The sequence below is a fragment of the Hyalella azteca genome, unplaced genomic scaffold (genome assembly GCF_000764305.2).
Source record: "Hyalella azteca isolate HAZT.00-mixed unplaced genomic scaffold, Hazt_2.0.2 contig15208, whole genome shotgun sequence".
NCBI lineage: Eukaryota > Metazoa > Arthropoda > Malacostraca > Amphipoda > Hyalellidae > Hyalella > Hyalella azteca.
The window spans coordinates 94453-115737 of record NW_025945066.1 but is presented as its reverse complement, the minus strand read 5'-3'; the positions used below and the strand labels follow the sequence as shown (position 1 = coordinate 115737).

General features: G+C 37.4%; 1 protein-coding gene across 1 annotated transcript in view; it reads right to left on the bottom strand.

The window, feature by feature from the left end:
• LOC108678846 (1-phosphatidylinositol 4,5-bisphosphate phosphodiesterase) overlaps positions 1-14499 on the bottom strand; it is a 42983-nt gene extending 28484 nt beyond the window's left edge. The window contains exons 1-7 of the mRNA XM_047884329.1: positions 14070-14499; positions 13062-13157; positions 9547-9606; positions 8377-8514; positions 3680-3759; positions 2650-2785; positions 1411-1511 (exon numbers count right to left, since the gene is read on the bottom strand). Of these exons, the coding sequence (XP_047740285.1) occupies positions 1411-1511; positions 2650-2785; positions 3680-3759; positions 8377-8514; positions 9547-9606; positions 13062-13157; positions 14070-14153 (695 nt within the window). The 5' untranslated portion in view covers positions 14154-14499. The remainder of the gene's footprint in view (positions 1-1410; positions 1512-2649; positions 2786-3679; positions 3760-8376; positions 8515-9546; positions 9607-13061; positions 13158-14069) is intronic.
• Between the last annotated feature and the right edge of the window lie 6786 nt (positions 14500-21285).

Sequence of the window (21285 nt, the reverse complement as noted above, 5' to 3'; positions counted from 1 at the left end):
TAGTGACTTTTTAAGCATAATCGTGTGAGGAATTAGTCTTTAAACGCAAAAAAAAATCCTAAAAATTAATAATACTTTATTATTTGTAAGTACAGTTACAAATAGTGTTGATATTTTATTCTAATTTATATGGTTTGAGTGTTTTAAAAAAGCGAGAGAAATTAAGATAGCCATCGTTATTAATTAGCCTATATATGTAATTTTTCTTTGCACAAGCAAAAATTTTTTATATTGAAAATAAAATTGAAAATCTAAATACCGTGTTTATATAAAATTATGTAAATCGCAACTTTATTTTAATTTTTTTTTCATCAAACTTATAACCTTGCTAATTAAGTGCAACCACGTACAAAAGCCAATAAACGCGCACAAAAAGTTAAGCACAGTAACTTAGATAAACAGGCGAGTTGCGAGTTCAGGACATGTTGACAAGTAAGCACATGCAAATGTATAATCACATTTTGATTAAATGATCTTCACAGATAACCCATGAAACATGCACGAGTTTAACCAAGGACACAGCAAGTTCCGTCAGTAGCAGAACCTATTGGGTTCTCAGAACCTAGGAACCTTGTTTAACTCTAAACCAAAAGGTTCTAACAACAAACAAAGACCTTACAAATATTCCATAACATGCGTATGACAGGTTCTGTTAAGTGGGACGGACACAATGATCACAATCATGCAAGTTATTTGATAAAAAACATGCAATTAAATTCATGCACTGTTGCGTGCCTCACCCATTGTCGAAGCTCAGATTTGGTTGGTTTTCTCTCCCAGTTCTAATGGGAAAACAATCAATTCAATGGTGATTCATAATGGTGGTAATGCGGCCGTAGATGCTATCAACCCCTTTTGACACTTCCAGCATCACCATTTATAGAAAAAAACATATTTGCAATCTAATTCCAACCATCAACTGCTACGTTTCAACCATCAACTAGCATCAACTGGAACAACTTTATCTCCACAAATAAAGTGAACGGATAGAGAACCTGAGGCTGTTACTTCGAAATTTTCAAAATTTCCACAAAAAGTGCAACAAAATAGCAATTACGCTCAGGCAAAACACCTCTTGCTTTTATGCTATATATGTTTCTAATTTGTTAGGTCTACATAATGCCGGTGAACCGAAGAATGAACAGTCGGTCTTAGAACATGTTACCATGTACTTCAGTAGATACGTAGTATGCATGGGCGTATAATTGAGAGGTGCAACTGAGTGAAACAGCATTGGGCGTTCTGGGACTGGAAATAACTCAGTTGAAACGTGACTAAAACGCCATAAAGTTGAACAAAAAACGTACGCATTCAAATTGAGTACGAGTCAACTTTTATTTTTGTGGTTGATTTTCGAAGAAAACAACTCTGAAGCAACTGAACGACGCATTCACACGAGGTGGAACTTACATGGAATTGTATAGCTCGTCGATGTCCGTTCTCGGGCAGATTGTGTGGTAAAGCTTGTAGAACTTATCGAAGGTGAAGGCCTCTCGGTCGATGCTGTCAGTCTGAGAACAAAGCAAAAGATTTCAATCAATTGGGTCCTAAATTTGCTGGCAGTGATTTATCCATTTTTCAATGGTTATGGCAAGGAACTGAGTTAATTTACTATTTTAATTAATTTATTATCAATAATTACAATATTTGTGATAAAAGTAACTAGGCTATTATGGTCCATTAAATTGGGTAACAATTTACAAGTTTTGGAGACACTTTTCTAAGCATTAGTATGGCTTCTCGATCATGATCTAAATTCCTGTCTTATAGACTCTCACGTGCATTATTTTTGGCAGTTTAATTTTATCTAATCTCTAATTTTACTTTGGTCTGCATAGAAGATACCAAAAACCGTTAATTATATGAAGCGTGAAGCCTCCACAAAAACGTCACTCAATTGTTTTTATCAAGAATTAAAAAAATATGAAGAATTATCTTTTTCTTATCTCAATGCAAAAATTACGTCGATTCACATTATTCAAAGTAAAGCAACGCGCCAATGCTGATATACGTATCAGAAAAATAATCAACTATTAAAATACTTTGCTATGTTTACAAGTAACGGCGCTGAAAATATTTATTAAGTTAAATTGTTATTCGTTGCATTAATACAATATAAATGAAGGCCATACATAAGATTTACTACTCGTATTTGTTTATTGCTCTATTGAAAAGACATATAAAATTATCCCAAATTCATGCCTGTTGAAGGGTAACCAAGAAGGGGTAAACTTGTACCTTATTTTAGTGAGCAAGAAAATTTTTTTAATGTTATCATAATTTAATTGTGGAAACGAAGGCGCTAAATAATCTCCATCAAATGTGTTATAATGTACAAATATCGTAATGCCGGTCAATGTATTTAAAAAATGTAATGCCTGTTAGTGCTTGGCTGGTAGAATAATTTTTATTAGGAATCTTGCTCTTTTTTTCGAGAAATATTTCGTAATTCTACATAATTTTTAAGATAAATTCTAGGAAGGGCATCACTTGCAAAAAATGGATGACATTTTAGATGTGTCACTGGAATTATATTTTGTTTCCTGTAATTATAAGGACATGAGTCAATAGAAACACTGAAATCAATACAGTACTATCATTATCAGGAGAGGAATCAATCTATATAATAATAATAAATTGAAAACCCACCTTTTCTGAAGGCAGCCCGAGATCAGACAATGACTGGAAGACGAGCTTCTCCGTCTTGCCGGACGCAAAAGTACGGACGATGTTCCGGACCGGAATCATGCCAGAGGCATCCACGGTCATGCCGAGCCTCATCCAACTGCCAATTAAAAGTGGTTATAAGCTTTCGTTTTATTGGTCATCACAGGCAAGATGATGATTACAATTAAATGAGTTTTCGATAACAATGAGTTAGCGTTTATGATATTGTTGGGCATTAGTGACGCTGAGAGGATTTAAACTTGGCAATACTTGTATCGGAATGTATTTAAAATTGTTAGTTTGCTATGATAGAATTCTGCGATTAAGGTGAGCATAAGGGCTTGTAAACTAGAAAATCACATTACTAAACATATGGAATATCTTATATGAATACAAGCAGACTGCTCTTATTTATCTGATATACCTAATTCATTAGAGTAGCTCTTGCAATGCGAAAGAATTCAGCCTTTCCCTAATGTTATTCCTAGCTGAATTCTGGAGTCAATCATCGAACAGTAATAGGCTATAGGCTGATTTGGGCCCAGTGCACAATATGCGAGCGGCGCTTACTGTATGTATATGCGTAATGACGACTAACATTATTCATACAATAATATATGGTGGCGGGATAACATTATTATGAACTATACTCCTTTCAAGGATTGAAAGAATTCCTGTTTGGCTGAAGGTATTGTCGCGAAGATAACCCAGCTCGTGGATTTTGGAGACCCACCGGCTCAAGAGTGGTTAGGTTAGCTTACTGTTTACGAAGGTTCGTAGTGTGACAGAGGTTAGGCACTTTGTTGTTGTTCAGGAACCATTTTATGTTGTTGTTGTTGAACTATTTGATGACTGAGACTTTGCTCAAGAGTAGTTATATTAGTTTACTGTTTACGAAGGTTCGTAGTGGGACAGAGGTTGGGTACTTTGTTGTTGTTCAGGAACCATTTTATGTTGTTCAGGAACCATTTCATGACTGAGACTTTACTCAAGAGTGGTTAGGTTAGCTTACTGTTTACGAAGGTTCGTGGTGGGACAGAGGTTAGGCACTTTGTTGTTGTTAGTGATGACGCGCAGGTAGTTTTGCCACCTCTGCAGCACCACCTCGTCATGACCATAGAGAAAGCATGCAAAAACAACACACCCCGACATGCATGAAATTAAATATCCAGCCACACTTACATATTTTAAGCTAAGAATTATTCAACAAAACGGGTGCATAAATGATGAAAATCTTTAATGGCAAAGAAAAAGGTCGTAGGAACCATAAATCAGCTGAATTAATGTCAGTCAGCTGAATTAATGTCATTAATTATCAGCTGACTGATAAGCGGTGAAAGCGAAACACGTTTCAGGCTGTAGAGGAGGACATGCAAATGCAAAAACTCACTCGAATATATCCTAGATAAAATAGATAAGTGCAAGTGCATCGTATCTATATATATTGTAGTACACGGTAGGCATATGAAACCAGGTGAAAAGTTCAAACGAAAACAGACATATTAAATACGTAATTACATATGAAAATGTCTTTACGGACTGTTGGATTCAGGTGATCATTAATTCAAGATATTAAAAATTAAAGCCTACATCAACAGTGAGTAATTTGAGGAAATTAAGAGGAAATCCGAGAAGTGAATCAATAATACAAGAAAGTAATATTTGAAAGTAGAAATAAGATAGTGAAAAACGCGAAGCTGAGTAAGGAAAAACGCGTTAAAAATTATCATGTTTTTGATCGACTAGACGAGAGTTTACGACTAGTAGAAACGAAAAGATCATACTGACTGAACACAATAAAAATATATAAATAGTGTAGAATAAAGAATGCGTAGGCATACATAAACTAAACGAAACGAGTGATGTGATTTAGTTTTTCTAAGATACGCGTAATCAAGTAAAATCTCAGCACATGACAAATAAAGCCACGTTTCTTCGCGAAAATTCTGATTTCGTTTCGAGAAATAAGCCTCCTAAATCCAGAGGCAAGGCCTTGAAAGAAAAGTCCGCCACCCTTTCCCTCTTGCTGTAAAAAAAACTTAAAATATTACCAGAAGCTTTATGCGTAAGCAGCGAGCGCAAGGCACATCCTTAATTAACTGCGCGCTGCCTTTGTGAAGTAGCTTGGTCAGGCTTATCAGTGATGCAGGGTAATAATGATGGTGACTTAGGCGCCATGCAGCGGCCTATATAAGATAACAAAGAAAATTGAGAGCCGCCCCAGCTTCTGATCTCTTAAATCAAGGGCTGTGGTGCTCTAAATTTTATTTTGGATGTCACCAGCATTGCTATTTAGGTTATTCTATTAACATGTTTTATGAGCCGTGCGTGAAGATCACGAACGCCTGCGTGCAGATAACGAACGGCTGCGTGCAGATAACGAACGGCTGCGTGCAGATAACGAACGGCTGCGTGTAAAAACGACAGTTGCTACCAAGCTTTTCATAGGAAATGCACCGAACTGAACTCCTAATGCATTTTGAACCTCAAATAAAATTGCAGATTGGCTGACAGCTTCATTGCATTTTTCACAAAATTTGAGCATCATCCTGATAGAATTAATTCTCGATACTGAGAATAATCTCGAGCTGCCACCTATAGACATAGCAATCCGCTGCGTTTATCAAGGAAACAGTTATCGATCATTACAAATTAGTCTTATACTAATAGGATTAACTTTAACTTTTATTAATCCTAATTAACTGTTTGTGTCCGCATGTAGGCGAAACTTATCCTTGTCGGTAAGGAGTTTCTACAGAGGTCGGCGTATTAAGGGCAGGATTAAGGGCGCACTAGAAAGATGAAAGCGCTAACTTCGTATGCTGGGGATAATGTAGGCAGCATTAGGCATGCATTAGGACTTGCGCACTCTAACTCGCGTGGGGTAGAATTTCGGTATAAACATCACTAATGAAGAGAGCGCGAGCGGCCGTAGAGCGCAGGTGTAGCGATACAAGAGGAGTGTAGAAATACAAGGGGAGTGTAGAAATACAAGGGGAGTGTAGAAATACAAGAAGACTGTAGAAATACAAGGGGAGTGAAGAAATACAAGAAGAGTGTAGAAATACAAGGGGAGTGTCGAAATACAAGGGGAGTGTCGAAATACAAGGGGAGTGTAGAAATACAAGGGGAGTGTAGAACTAAAAGAAGAGTATAGAAATACAAGAAGAGTGTAGAAATACAAGGGGAGTGTAGAAATACAAGGGGAGTGTATAAATACAAGAAGAGTGTAGAAATACAAGGGGAGTGTAGAAATACAAGAAAGAGTGTAGAAATACAAGGGGAGTGTAGAAATACAAGAAGAGTATAGAAATACAAGGGGAGCGTATAAATACAAGAAGAGTGTAGAACTAAAAGAAGAGTATAGAAATACAAGAAGAGTGTAGAAATACAGGAAGAGTGTAGAAATATAAGGGGAGTGTAGCAATACAAGAAGAGTGTAGAAATACAAGGGGAGTGTAGATATACAAGAAGAGTGTAGAAATACAAGGGGAGTGTAGAAATACAAGGGGACAACACTATGGCGAAACTGTACGCAAGCTGCGGAGCTTTAACGCAACTGTACGCAAGCTACGACGCTTTAACGCAACTGTACGCAAGCTACGACGCTGTGGCGAAACTGTACGCAAGCTACGACGCTGTGGCGAAACTGTACGCAAGCTACGACGCTATATAACGCCTTCGTGCGCAGGCTAAAACGCTATGGCGCAACTCTACGCAAGCTACGACACTATAACGCAATCGTACGCAGTATTGTAGGCCAGCCAGACTGGGAAAGTCATCCTGGGTTGTGGCGTAGGCACATGTGAGGTCATTAGGTTTGATCGGCGCCATAGGCCGTCACTAAACCAGAGAGAAGGACTTTACGAGCGCGCCAGACTCCGATGACGAAATCCAATGCACGTCCAAACGACAGAATTGGGGCCAAGAGATACACTAAAGCAGTAAATTCGCTTAAAATAGCATGGTGAATCGAATAAAATTGCAAGTTAATGCGACGGAAATAAAATGAGAATTGCGACTCATGCATCCTCCGTAGAAGACCGCAAATATACCTATATAAAAATTCGGACGCACGTCTAAATGATGTGCAAAGCGCTCAGTTAAAATATGTTTCATCCTCATATGAATTGCCAAAGCCAAACAGAAGCATCGCTACCATAACAGCAAAATTTTGCGAGTGCAGGTAAAAATCTGCCACAAAGTGCACCTCCCGAAAGGCCCCTTAAAAAAAATTACGTTGTGAAAACGTAATTGGTGCTTAACCCATCAATGAACCATCTCGCGAACATTAAAACAAATAAATTTGAACCTTAAGACGGACTGAATTAAATATATTCAATTCCAGTTTCCTCTCGAGAGCGCTTTCGGCCAATGCAACCGGACAGTGCATGCATGGGAAAAATAATATCATGCAATAAGATACACTTAGAACGGATTTATTTTTCAGATCATGTTCAATTTGCTTGCATATATGTCCGGGTAGTTCCACGCCAATATTGCTAAAAATAATAACGAAATAACCATCCTACAAAGAAACAATGAGAGTCTCTTTCCTTCTCAGAGTGTGACATGTCAGCACACTCCAGGGACGACTATAGGACGCATTAAAGAAGATGGGCAAGTAAGCTGCCCATTGTAACTTTCTTCATGGAGGCCTATATAGAGGAAATTTATGGTTCCGTATCTATGATAACGTAGAACAATCATTTCAGCGCTTTTAATTAAAGCTTCTGCAACGAAGAGAGTTTCCTGAGCATTTCGGTGTGCGGCATTCAGTAGTCAATGCGATTATTACTATAGACTTTGATCTCCCTTGCAAGTGCTTTAACCATCGATTTGTAGCAGTCACTGGAACTGACTTCCTTCTCTTCCAAGATAGTGCAATGCTTTTTATTTATTAGGACATCGATTAAAATATATCATTTCCTTTTCTTTATCATTTAACTTTTGGAAATTTGTCTTTATCATTTCCCCAAAAAATTCCAGATATTTTTATTTACTTTGCACTGAAAGTAAAGACCTGTTAGAATTAAATTAAGGACCCTTCGAAAGTTATCTTCATATTAAGAGAAAATTTATCTACATACTTTTTTCCTGTTAGAATATGCACGAAAAAAATTCAGGAGGGACCGATGTGTTGTAAAAAGAGTTGAAAAACTAACACTATAGCAACATATTAAGCGAAAAAAATTAGACTGATATTGTAAAAAATCTCCTAAACACAATGACATTTTTTTTACTATCGCCAAAAACTACACAATTCTCTAGTACAATGCAAAAGTGTGCCCGTTATATTTCGATGCTAGTAGCGGTAGCACCACAGATCGTTGACATGAAGTTGTAGGAAGATAGTTCTGTGACTTGATTAACATATAGTTCTTCACACTGCAAGACAATCGAAACATTTGACATCACCTAAGTAGCTAGCTACCAATTGGTAATTTCTGAGGTAGGAATAAGTTTCCAAATAGCTCTCCTATTTACATGAATCGAAATGACCATCACCTTTCAGTCTTAAAATGCCTAGCACCTTACGGACCAGACAATAAATCCAGCAGCTATCTCAATCAATCGTAAGTTATGGAAAGATCGGGTTACAAAGGCCGGATCCCTCGTGAATCAAGTCACGAAAAGTACAAGAATCGGCAACAGGCAATGGGCCTATTTCTTCAGTGCCGACACTTCTATTCTATTCTATTCTATCACCTGAGCCTCTTCGACGTCCTTGCAGATAATGTTTGTTAGGTTGACGTTGACGTAGTCCAGACCCGAGCAAATGGCCAACATTTTCTCCTCTACGTTCTTGCCATGTTTGGTGATCAAGCGGTCGGCAAGTTTGGAATCCTGACCATTAAAGAGGGACATTAAACATAATAGTTGCGAGCATAAATGAAGAATTGACATTATGTGCAATGATTTGTAATACGTCAAAATTATCCGTTAACTGTCTGTCTACAAGCGGTAACTCTTGTTATGAGGGGCCGTATGTACTTTTTAAAATTAGTTCGTAATTCCGTCAGCCAATAAATGAGGGCTTTTAAAGTGCAATACACAAATCACTGACGATGAATCAGGGCGCAATTTAACAGTGATGAAATTAAACAATCTTAGTAGAAAGACTGGGCGCATTTCATACAATTCGTAACAAAGTTCTGGGCATTTCGACTCGAGAACTCGAGACAAAATGAAAGGACACAGCGCTTTATGACTGAGTATAGTTGAGATTTCCAAGATGTAGCAGCGAGCAATGGGTTCGAAACCCGCAACAAGCTGTGAAAATTCTGATTGAAATCGGCACGGTAGCCAAGGGTTGAAAATCAGCGACAGGCCAACAAGCCTTAATCAAAGCTTAATCAAGACATCAGCCACAGAGTATAGATAAAATCATCACAATAAATAAAAACAGAACTACGAGCGACGAAGGAGTTACCGCATACAGACACGGAGTAAGAAAAAAAAAGATCACGTGTGTCATGGCGGAGGACATTAAGAAATACGCGAAGATAGCAGTAAATCGTGTGTTTAATTATTAATCTTTAAAATTCACGACTGAAGAATAAAAATAAATTAATACAAGTAAGTTGACCCCTTTAAAAGTGAGTTAACAAATGAGAGGAAGATTTAAGTAATCTTTTAGTCTGTTCCATGATATTATATATATGCTCGAAAATTTTTCAACTTTTCTGAACACTTTTTCCAAGTGCGAAAAAACTAACAATTTTCTATAGTCATACCAAAAAGTATTGCAGAAATGATAGAAGCCATAAAATAAAACCTTGTGAGCAGGCGCTAACTCCGCCAACTCACTGGCCATTTTCTACCTTTTTACAGTGTGAACCAAGAAGCCATAAATATGCGGGAGAACTAAGGCCTTACCTTAGGGAGCTGTCCTTTCCTGATGTCAGAGACTTGCGAGAGCTCCAACACGTTGCCTTCCTGAGCAAGAAACGCCAAAATAAATGAGGAATAAAGGCAAAAATAAATGAGGAATAAAGGCAAAGATAAATGGGAAATAACGGCAAGCCCTCGGAACCATGAGCTAGAGCACCGCCCCGTGAACGTGATCTGCAATCAGGATCTTACAGCCGGCGGTCTAGCTTGGGAATGCAAGTAATGTCTGGACGGCACAGCAACAAAATATGCAGGACCATGAATGCAGTGCCTAGTACGATGAAATTAATTAAACATGAAGGCGCTAAAAAACGTAATTTGTAACTGTAAAATAATAACTAGCAACGGGCATCTGGATAACTGCAGGCGATAAAGCATGCACTGACAATTAATGAATATACGTCGTGATCAATCCTGCTAAGAATAATTTGATTACGGGATTCTAAAAACAAAGTAAATAAAAGAACCAAAAATAAAAAAGCTCCGTTTAGAGCCGACAAGGATTGCAATGTCATGTTATTTAAAATGGTATGCAGCTTTGCCATAGTTCACCAGAGATCGATAACGACTAAATTGTCAATAATTCAACCTGCTTTGTTGAAAGCGACGCTGAGTCCTTAGTTGGAATGTCGTTTTGAAAACTAACAACGTTCGTATTTATTTCAATGTGCGAGCACAATTTCATGATAGCAAAAGTTGGAGGTGAGACCAATTAATAATCACTGTTCCCGTATAACTTATTTACTTATTTGTTTATTTATTTTAAACGTCATTAATGCCGTAAGAATTAACGTATAACTGGCAAGCATTAATTTTACACGATTGACAAGCAACAGAAAGTTAGTAAAGAGAAAATATAATTATATAATGTACATCTATATTATACAAAATACAGCGCAACAGTTCGAAAAAATGATATACATTTGATTTCACAAATAGACACAAAATTTTTGCATTCTAAGAAGGAATGTGTGCGATTGAATTTAAACATTTATTACTGCATGCCGATAATTTTGATAGCACTTTGGCCATGTTACGGGCATTTAAATTTTTCTGTCAGCAATATATAGAAGCAATACATTTTTAGCTCAAAAAAGCACTGCATCAAGGCATAAACTTGATGAGCCAGGCGAATTTTATATTGAGTTCCTGGCTCAGCATTCTCACATAGAAGAATAACAATTGTTTTGAAAATAATTATTGTCATACTACCAGATCACAGTGACCAAAATTCAGATCAAAATCTCAGCGGCACGACGAATACCTGAACAAATGTAAACAATTAAGGTAAATTACTTCGCTAAATTCCTGCATATACATACCAGTCCAATCTGCTTTACGGTGGATTTCCCAAACTGTCGTATTACAATAGTAATACACAGCCCAGTGTGAACACTCAATATACAATATTTGTATTGAGATGGAGCATCACAACTCCAAAATAAGGACACAAATCCCGAAAACATTTATTCAATTTACTCATCATGCTCTTTAGCGTGAAGTAGCAAAGTCATTTCTGGCAAATTCCGTATCGTTTTCACGACAGAGACTCATTCCACCGAAACAAAGTGTCACTGTCTCGTTTTAACGGCAGAGACTCGTACCACAGAAACACATATCAGTTGCAGAGCATAAAAAGTGACAAATTCCGTCTCGTTTTCACGACAGAGACTCGTACCACAGAAAATTTCACGACAGAGACTCGTACCACTGAAACACATCTCAGTTGCAGAGCATAAAGTGACAAATGCTGTCTCGTTTTCACGACAGAGACTCGTACCAGCGAAACAAATAGCAGTTGCAATGGAGCTGAGCTAGCAAGCTACGTGTAGCCATCAAATTAGCATAATGTGGTGTGTGCCTCATCGTTCAAGCCGTACCAAGTGACGCGGCTAAATTGAACTCACACCTCGACCACTCACGTCTATTATTCTTCAGAGTCCTGGAAAATGAGATGTTGCTTGGCCGACGCTTTTGAAACTTTACGCCATTCGATCAGAAGAAATAAAACTGGGATTATGTCAAACAGCGGTAAATAAATAATGAAATCTTTTCCACGGACTCTGTGAACTTTTCAGGCGCGTCGTAAATAGATGCAAAAATTAGCATTTATTCATGATACACGCCGAGATTCCACTATTGCCGAGGCAAAGTATTACTGCAGGATTCAATATGAATTTGTTGGCCTGTCGGTCATTTCACTATAGAACCTTCATGAAACTACTGTGTTCACGTGTGTGAACAGTGAAGTGATCGAAGAGCGTTATAAAACTGAACGAGCAATGAAGTAAACTGAAGAATCTCTCTATACGTCGTACATTTTCTCACAACATAGGCCGCCGCTTTTGAAGAAGCATATTGGTCATTTTACTTTGAAACAGTTCGATTTGCTACTTCCTTATTAAAAACCAATGTAATTTTCAAATATTCACTTGTACCTGCAGCCTCATAACTTGAACTCGAAGCCAAACATACCGACACTGGAATTTCGAATTTCACAATATGAGCGAAAATTGCTTTAATGTAAGCAAGCGGTAATAAAGTTGAATAAAAAACTTCAATAAAGAAAGTACATGTTTTTCAATGTTGACCGAGCGACACAATTTTTTATACTGAAAGAAGTTGATGATTGAACATGAAGCTATAAGGAGACAATAATTATCCAAAATTACGTCTACCATGCAGGCACAATATTGAAAATGCCTGTACTGTAATAATTAAAAACTGCAAAAAATCAAACAACACTATTGTAGCACTGCAGCCTATTTAGAACGCAATACGTTGGATCTGAGTCCACGATTAGAGAAGCAAGCATTCGATACGAAGGGATTAGCAAAGCAAGCCTCGCTGTATGTCGAGGCAAATTAATCTTGACATTCGTGCCACGTTAATGGTTAAACACAATCGCTCTGAATGCAATTGAAAGGATCGCTCATTGAGCAAAACATATCAACTGAAGCCTTATTTATGCAAAATTAATCCAAACAGAAAAGTACTCTCAATCTTAAATCCAACTTAAAAGTAATCTCAATCTCAAATCCAATTAAGTGCAAGGACACAGTAAGAAATTTTCTATTACTAGAAATATTCTCACACCGTTGTCAGAGAATATTTTTGTCACACAAACAGAAAAAAATAGGCTTAAACCAAGCAAGCGCAGACCGGATCACTACCAATGCTCATCGCTGACCGCTAGTGATCATATAGAGGATCATCCATCACTTTAACGATCACACACGAGATATCCGTCAAAATAGCAATCCGGGGACATGTATTCGAAAAACATAGTTTTTCCTTCTTGAGAAAAATAACAATCTTGAATCGTTATGTATCAGAGTCGTCTTGCCGTAACCCGCGATAGAAGCGCGACGATCTTATTCCGAGAGACAACTGAGACTCGAATGTAACGACGATATTGTCGAGGATGTTAACGTAAATAATAATTGAGTCAAGAGATGTCAAGATTAATAAGCAGGAAAAAAATACTCTGAACGGATTACATGAGCCGGAAAGGAGAGAACCAACGGACACATGAACACGGAATAACGTTTAAACAGGAAGAGGCAGCCTGGCTCCACTTCACTCGTCTCTTTGTCCTGTCATGGACCGAACAATTATTAGATAACCGCCAAATTAAAATCACATTTCTGCAAAGTCATCGGCATAGGATTAACCAAAATATATTCCTTGAGATACAATAATCAGAATGCCGCTTGTGTAAATTCAAATCTTGCGAAGTCATAGGTTTAATCGAGATATATTATCATGGGAATATTGTACGAGTGCCGTTACTGTAATATCACAGCTCGGAAAGTCGAAAATCCAATCGAAATATATATATTATCTGCCATTAGGGTATCAATTCAATGGTTGGATTCAGTTCTATTATTCAACGGTATTCTGTCGTTAAATTGTATTTATTAGATAAATAATAAGCGTTTAAAAATTACTTTTAAAAGACAACACTTCTAAAGAATCCAGGGGATCCGATGTTACACAAGTCCAATGAATTTCTAATTTTATTTTCAATTATTAAAAAAAAAAGGTTAAAAATTTTGGAAAAAAAAAAAAATTTTTTCCAAAACTATTTATTCTGTCAATTGATTCATGCATTGTCTCCCAACTTTACGCAAGTGTGCAAAATTTCAGATCGATTGGACAGGTAAAAGTGTGTTAAATATCGATTATAAGATTTGTAGCAGACAAACAAACAAACAACAAGAAGTAAAGTCAAAGAGAAGCGTTGTAAAAATTAAATTTAGTAGAACTGTTCTGAAAAGCTTTACGTTGATGAAAATCCGCTAAAAAACAATTTAAACCATATTTCTAGTACAAAAAAATTATAAAAACAATTATAATGCCATTTATTAGTATATAACACCAATCATCACCCACAGACAATAGCTAACGTATAAATATATTCATCGTATAGTGTCATAGTGGCGGCGGTGATAGTGCTATTATAGTGTTATTTCCGCACTCAACAGCTAGCGTAAAATCAAACCCACCTCAATCCATCTCTCGAAGACAGCCCCCTTAAGCAATTCTGGGTGTACCTCCCGGCGCCAGACGAAGTCGAAGTAACGCGTCATGCTGTGGTTTGTTGGACTTCACCACACGGTTTACACCACAAACAAGGCACCACACAGGGGGCACCACTCCTGGACTGCACCACACCGTTCCGAACTTCAACTACAAGGAGCCATTGGCTAGGCTCCGAAGAAACTTGGATCTCACGACATAAGGCACACGTTTCGCCAAATATCCTTAACAATAATATATCATCGGGTGCTTTGAACGCTTGACCAGAATCGTTTAAACTAATGAAGGGCCAGAGAAATTTTGTGGTCTTGTTTGAATTTTAGAGATTGATGGTTAGAACCTAAAGAAGAAAAAACTCAAAATAAAAAATAATGGAGCAGGTATTAAATCATTCAAATAGAGTCTGAAAAGAGAAGAAAAATACATGAAAGGAGACATAAAATTCATATTATATCATACAAATAGAATTAGTGAAAACTTTGTAATCTTAGAAGTAATATCAACCCTATAGCGTTATAATCCAAGTAAATTTCTGAGAACAAATGTAATTTGGCGCGATGTAAGGGGAGTGATGTTAGCATCACGATGCAATAAACCTATCAACATCACTTGTGCGCTCATACATGAACATCCTACCATTTAAAAAGATTTTTATAGGATCTAATCTCTCAGACTATCATGTTGGAAGCCCGTGCAAAATAGGCATTATTCATACTTAATGTTTTATACCGCCGAATCAGGTTATGAGTTGTGAATAGCTTAATTATTGTTCGCTTTTAAATGATACATCGTTCATTAATCATTTTTCGTAGATTAATGGTAATTAACTGACAAGACAGCCAGTAAGTTACTCCGAACTCTGCATGTAGTGTGTGAAAAATATAACTCGGTACTCACTGCAGCGAGTGACAGCGCGCATTTTCTCGTCGACGAAAACGTGAAGTCACGGACCACGGACGGACATATCATTTTGTGGTCATTTTCACGAACGGACAGACAGACGGACGGACATGACTAGCTCAAAAGCGCCTTTTTTCCATAAATGAGAAAATGCGCTAACAATTACCCAGGGGTAGCTAGTAGACGAGTTCTAGCCTTCCCCAGGCTAGACCAGAACTCTTTGTATTACTTGTGAATGAGCGCTCCCAAGAGTTCTATGAAGGGTATTAAGTCTGAACTCCAAGTTATAAACTTAAGTCTTAGGGCAAAATCTCAAAACTACTCAGACTTAAGAAGAAACTTTGCTTCGTAATCGGGCGTGCTTTGAGTTTGTAGGACGATCTTGAGTCATTTAACAGCGTATTCAGACTAGCAATTTACTGGTTTTTTTTTTCATCTAATTCTTTTGATAATTTGAGACTTAATCAAACTTATCATATGTATAATTAGAAGTATTTATGACCTAATTGACTGAATATAATTAATTTAACGGGCTTGCAGTAGCAATCATTTTCATCAATGCTATATTATCGTGCAGATTCCACTTGGACAGAATCTTCACTCAACCAATCCATTGAATCTATTAAAATAAAAACAGCTCACTAAAATAACTTAAATTCTGATAATAACCCTTTTTCATTTTTAACTGTGATGCCAAACTGCAAAATTGAATGAAACCTAACGACCTCCTTGGAAAAGACACACTGTGAATGACGACAAACTTTAAATTAAACTTTTTAAAATACTTTAATTTTACACAAAAATCGAGAAAATTGTATAAGATTTAAGTAAGATCAGTAGTAAATAAAATGTAAATGTAAATAAAATTCGTAAAATGTAAGGAGGAGTAAAATTAAATTTTCGTAAACAGTTGTCAAATGCTCGTTTTATCAAAATTCTTCAGTGATGGCCTGTGTATCAATCTGCGCATTTGGACATTAACCCTACCAATTGTTTCTCGGGCGTTAAAAATATTAACTGCGTTTTTTTCAATATTTTTCAATTCCACAAAGGTCATGCGTGAGCAATATCCTCTTTTCTCCGAGTCCAACACCACACAATGATTGACTTTGCTTATCAATCACCACCCAAGTTGGTATCATGCTGACACAAGTATGCAATCAAAAATTCTAACTACATTATTGCACGAAAATGTACAGAATATACCAATACTTGATTTTCTATTGAATGTCTGTGTTGTGTGTTTCAGTCTCTAAATAAATGACGTTAATAATCATCACCGGAAATCCTAAAACCACTTTGAAACGATGACACTTTCCGCCAACAAAAAACTCATAGTGACAAAAAATTATTCGAACAAAACAGTTAATTGCTCCGAAGGAACTCTTTTCATGTACTTCACGATAAAATTATCGGAAATATATTTATGCTAGCCTAATAGCGCTTCCATGAATTTCGCAACTGACATGAACCGCTGCAGGCCGAATGCTCATTACACATAATTGGTTGGAAGTCTTTAGTCCATCTCATGCGCCTCTTTTTTTTACATTTTTCGTCTTTGAAAAGTTTTACACGTTTGAACTCGCAAGGATTGAACAAAATTAGAATTAAACTGAATTAACTTTCTTTTCGTCCTTTTTCTTCGAACCACAAAAATCGTTCATGGCAATAACAGCATACTTGAAGTTCGGACTAGAATCCAACCCAATCCGAAATTTTAAAATTTTTCATGATATTGAGTTTTATTTGCTGGCATGGTAACAAATTGTGTAGACTATAGAATAACGTCTGTCTTGTGAACCGTTAGTGTCTGAGACGCAAGACGATGCTTATTCAAATAAATTCACGCTATGCTTCAAGCATTCTTCATAAAATTGCATTAACCAAATAACTGCTTGTAACCTCTTCGTAGGTCAGAAATTGTCCGGCTAGTACTTGTAACCTCTTCAGTATCTGCAGAACGGATGCTCTTAAACAGGAAAAATTTTTCAACACTCCTCTCATCACAAGAACACTTGGAGGACTTGCATTGGTCTCCTCTTGCAGTCAGGACAAGTACTTGCAAGTTAGGGGGACACGCGCTCCACAAGTTAAGCCAGTCTTGTCAATTAGGTGGCGATAAATGAAGACGAGAAGTCGAGGTAATGATGTTCCTCCGCCCAGCTGGCAGCAACTCCTGTCACTCGCCTGTTGGAAAAACGAGAGACAAGCTGTGACAGTGGCCTGAGGAACATGAGGCTTGAAGCAGAAAAAGAGTAATAACAAAATAGCAGTAGAAGTATTTAAGTTAAATTATAGAGGTACAAATAATGGGTAATGTGACTGTTGGAAAAACGAAAGACAAGCTGTGACAGTGGCCTGAGGAACATGAGGCTTGCAGCAGTAAAAGAGTAGTGACAAAATAGCAGTAGAAGCATATAAGTTAAATTATAGAGGTCCAAATAATGTGAGTCAGAGATCAATTTTGTTAGAAATGGATATGAAATTAGATAGACTAGACTACGGGATGTCTGAAGGCGAGTGAATCGCGGAAAAAACGTTTATTGCACTTAAAAATAAAGTCGCTATCTCTAGGAAAAAGTGGAGATTTTTCCTTGTTCCAATCCGAGACTTGTCGTGATTCATCTTTCTAGACATCGTGTGACATATCTTTCATTGCTAAACGAGTTGAGTGCATTATTTTCACGATACTCCTGAACAAATCTTGCAACAATAAATTGTGATGTTGAATGACAATTTTTTCAGTAGGAAGCAATGTTGGAATAGGTTCACATTTTCTTAGCTAACTATATCACACCGAATAACTTGAGGTTTTTCACTACTTTAAAACCACACGAGAAACATAAAACTCGGTTCATCATTCCTGCTACAGGATTTTACACTGGGTGAATTTACATTCAGCCATGAAGTAAATAAATCAACACAGCAACTTGGTCTATATGATCGGATAGTCATCACTTAAAATTACTTTATTGCTAAAATCTTTCAATTTTTTCAACAATGCACGTGTTGGCCGGACCTTTAATTTACGGGTTAAACAATATTCCTAGCTTGGCTTCTTCGTTTAACAGAGTAAGACTAAGCTGGAGGCTTTCATCTAATCAGGCTTCACACAATCTATCAATGCACACATCCGCAATCTAACTTCCGTATTTTCTCAGCTATCACGGCAATAAACAAATGTACAATGACAAATAAAACTTTTGGAAAAATCGCCCTTTACATAAAACATAATGTTTGAAATTCCGCACGTGTTTTCCCTTACAATACGCTGAAGGGAGGAGCGTAGTCTCAGTGCCATAATACAAAGGACCGGAGAAAAATCTCGCGCATTGTCGCGCCAGGCACCTGACGGTCACAGAATTACCTTCGTTTGCGACCAGCTTTGGTATAGCGAAATTATTGGAGGATACTGCATGTAGATGACCACGCGTGACTTTTCCAGCTTTGCCTGCCACAAAAATTAAGAAATTGTACCACATTACAACAGCACAACACAGCAAATTCATTCATCAAAACGCAGCAGTAAAACACAACAAATTCTTCGCCACACACGCAGCAGCACAACACAACAAATTCTTCACCACACACGCAGCAGCACGACACAACAAATTCTTCGCCACACACGCAGCAGCACAACACAACAAATTCTTCACCACATACGCAGCAGTAAAACACTTCAATTTCTTCCTAAAAAATGAAGCAGCTAGTGCGACATTACGACTTCTTAGCTAAACGGCTTACACGAGGGCCACCACGCAAATAATTCTTCTCAAACCCAGCACAAGATCTAAAACCCAAAAAATTATTCACAACCTCTGTACGAGAACCACCATACATGAATATTTACGCCGCAAACCCAGTGCCACAACCCAACAAACTCCTTGCAACAAACCCAGCAGCTAGAGCTACCATGTAACAAACGATTCGCTTCAAGCCCAGCAGGCATTTCTTAATGTTTTGTACGAGCCCTCGACCCAGCCACCGCTGCCCCCACCACAATCCTTAATGTCAGAGGTCCGGCGCTATGGACAGAGACAACGCGGTCCGCTTGCCCTTCTTCTCAGATATCCTCCTGCCTCTGCACTGGCGCTCTTCAGCAGCCCGAGACTTGTTTCATGGAAGAAACTCTAATAAATACGAGTATATTATCAGCAAAATGTTTCATGGATGGAGACAACCGGCAACAACATATGAGCACGTTGTCATTGACATGCTTCACGTATGCTTGAGAATTAATGTCTTTCCAACAATGAAAGAAGGAAGTATTTTTTCGAATGAATGTAAAGATTATTAACGAATAATGTTAACAATTATGATAGAAGTATACGTACGAAATATCTTTTGTATGTGTGAGCAATATGTCTGTGGAATTAATAGACAAAATGTAATGAGGAAGAAAAGACCAAATTTATTGGGTGTGTGAGCGCAAAAGGTATAGTGACTGCATGCGTAAAAGTATAGAAGATATTTGGAAAAAATGTAATGAGGTCAAAAAGAACAAGTGGAATGTAATGGAAATGTAAGGAGGTCGAACGGAAAAAATTTAGCCTGTATGTATGAGACTTATGTAACTTTGGATGAATGTAAAACAATGCGATGTATATTTATGACGAAAATTAATGTAGTTCAGTAAATTTGTAATAGAGCAAGATAACTTAGAGCATCTGAGTGGCAAGGCAAGCAGCAGCCATTATAATGAAGAGCTGCCACCTATGAAGCGATAGGAAGCCATGCAGCTGACAGACTTGAAGCATCAGAGTGGCAGAGCAGCAGCAGCCATTATAATGAAGAGCTGCAGCAGCAAAGTTGGCAGGAGTTTGACACGCTGAGAAGCTAATCGATGGATGGGCTTCAGCTAGGCTCCAGCAAGTCGACCAAAATCATCAGTTGACTATAATCGGCCTCATTGAGGCCACCAATACGAGACTCAGAATTTCCGAAAAATCAACAATTTTTCAGGAAAAATATATGCATATTTTTTATTAGGTAACAAATGAATGAAACATTACCATGCATCAATGTTACAAATATCCATTTACCCGATATAATATCGAGTGTGAATTTATCGGTGAATTTATTTCTACTCCTTGGTATATATTCAACAAACTCCGTTCATGCTCATTGCATCAAAGCAAATAATTGAAACGGTTTATGACGAGATACATCTATAATTATTTTAATTAAATTTAATTGCTTTTGAAATTTGCGCGGTCAGGTTTATATCTCTTACTATTCAGCACTCAAATACTCTGACAACTATTCTGGACTTGTCTGATTCCTTTCATCTTCTCTTTCTTTTAAAATTAAGAAGTAATTTATTTAGAGTTTGCATAAATATGTTCCAATCACAATGGCGATACATAATATTCGAGAGTATTGAAATAATAATATAATTCAAATACGAGCACAAAAATATTACGCTGAAATTTATCCAAATGTTCCGAATCGAAACCCTGGTCGTTTCTACGCTTGATAGTCAATTTCTAACAATAATCCTCAATCAAAATTATCGAAATATCAATATAAATATGAAATATATTTTAATATCAAAATATTAAAATCAATCAGTTTCAACGAAATATCTTAATATTCCTTATTAAAGAGGCTTATCAGCCTCTTACCTAGCATATATATATTGAAGATAAGAGGCTTATCATCAATATTCGAAGTTAGNACAGGAGCAAGGCTGCTGCCAAATGCCAGTTTCTTATTGCGGGTCCGCCTGAAGTTGGGCGATGAATCAAGCGTCGAAGAGGCCGTGGCGCGCCCACTAAAAACCCAACTGCATTTCATATATACGCAGGCGCCGGGAAAATGAACTTTCCAGTCAGCCCAACCGTCCGCGACCGTTGGATGAACTCGTATTATGTACGATGAACCCTTATTATCTAGGATGAAACCATGCAATCTAGGATGGAATCATGCAGTCTAGGACGGAACCATGCAGTCTAGGACGGAACCATGCAATCTAGGAAGGAACAATGAAATCTAGGATAGAACCATACAATCTAGGATGGAACCATTCAATCTAGGATGGAACCATACCATCTAGGATGGAACCATACAATCTAGGATGGAACCATACAATCTAGGATGGAACCATACAATCTAGGATGGAATCATGCAGTCTAGGATGGAACCATGCAGTCTAGGATGGAACCATGCAATCTAGGATGGAACCATACAATCTAGGACGGAACCATACATATAGGACAGAACCATACAATCTAGGACGGAACCATACAATCTAGGATAGAACCATACAAACTAGGATGGAAC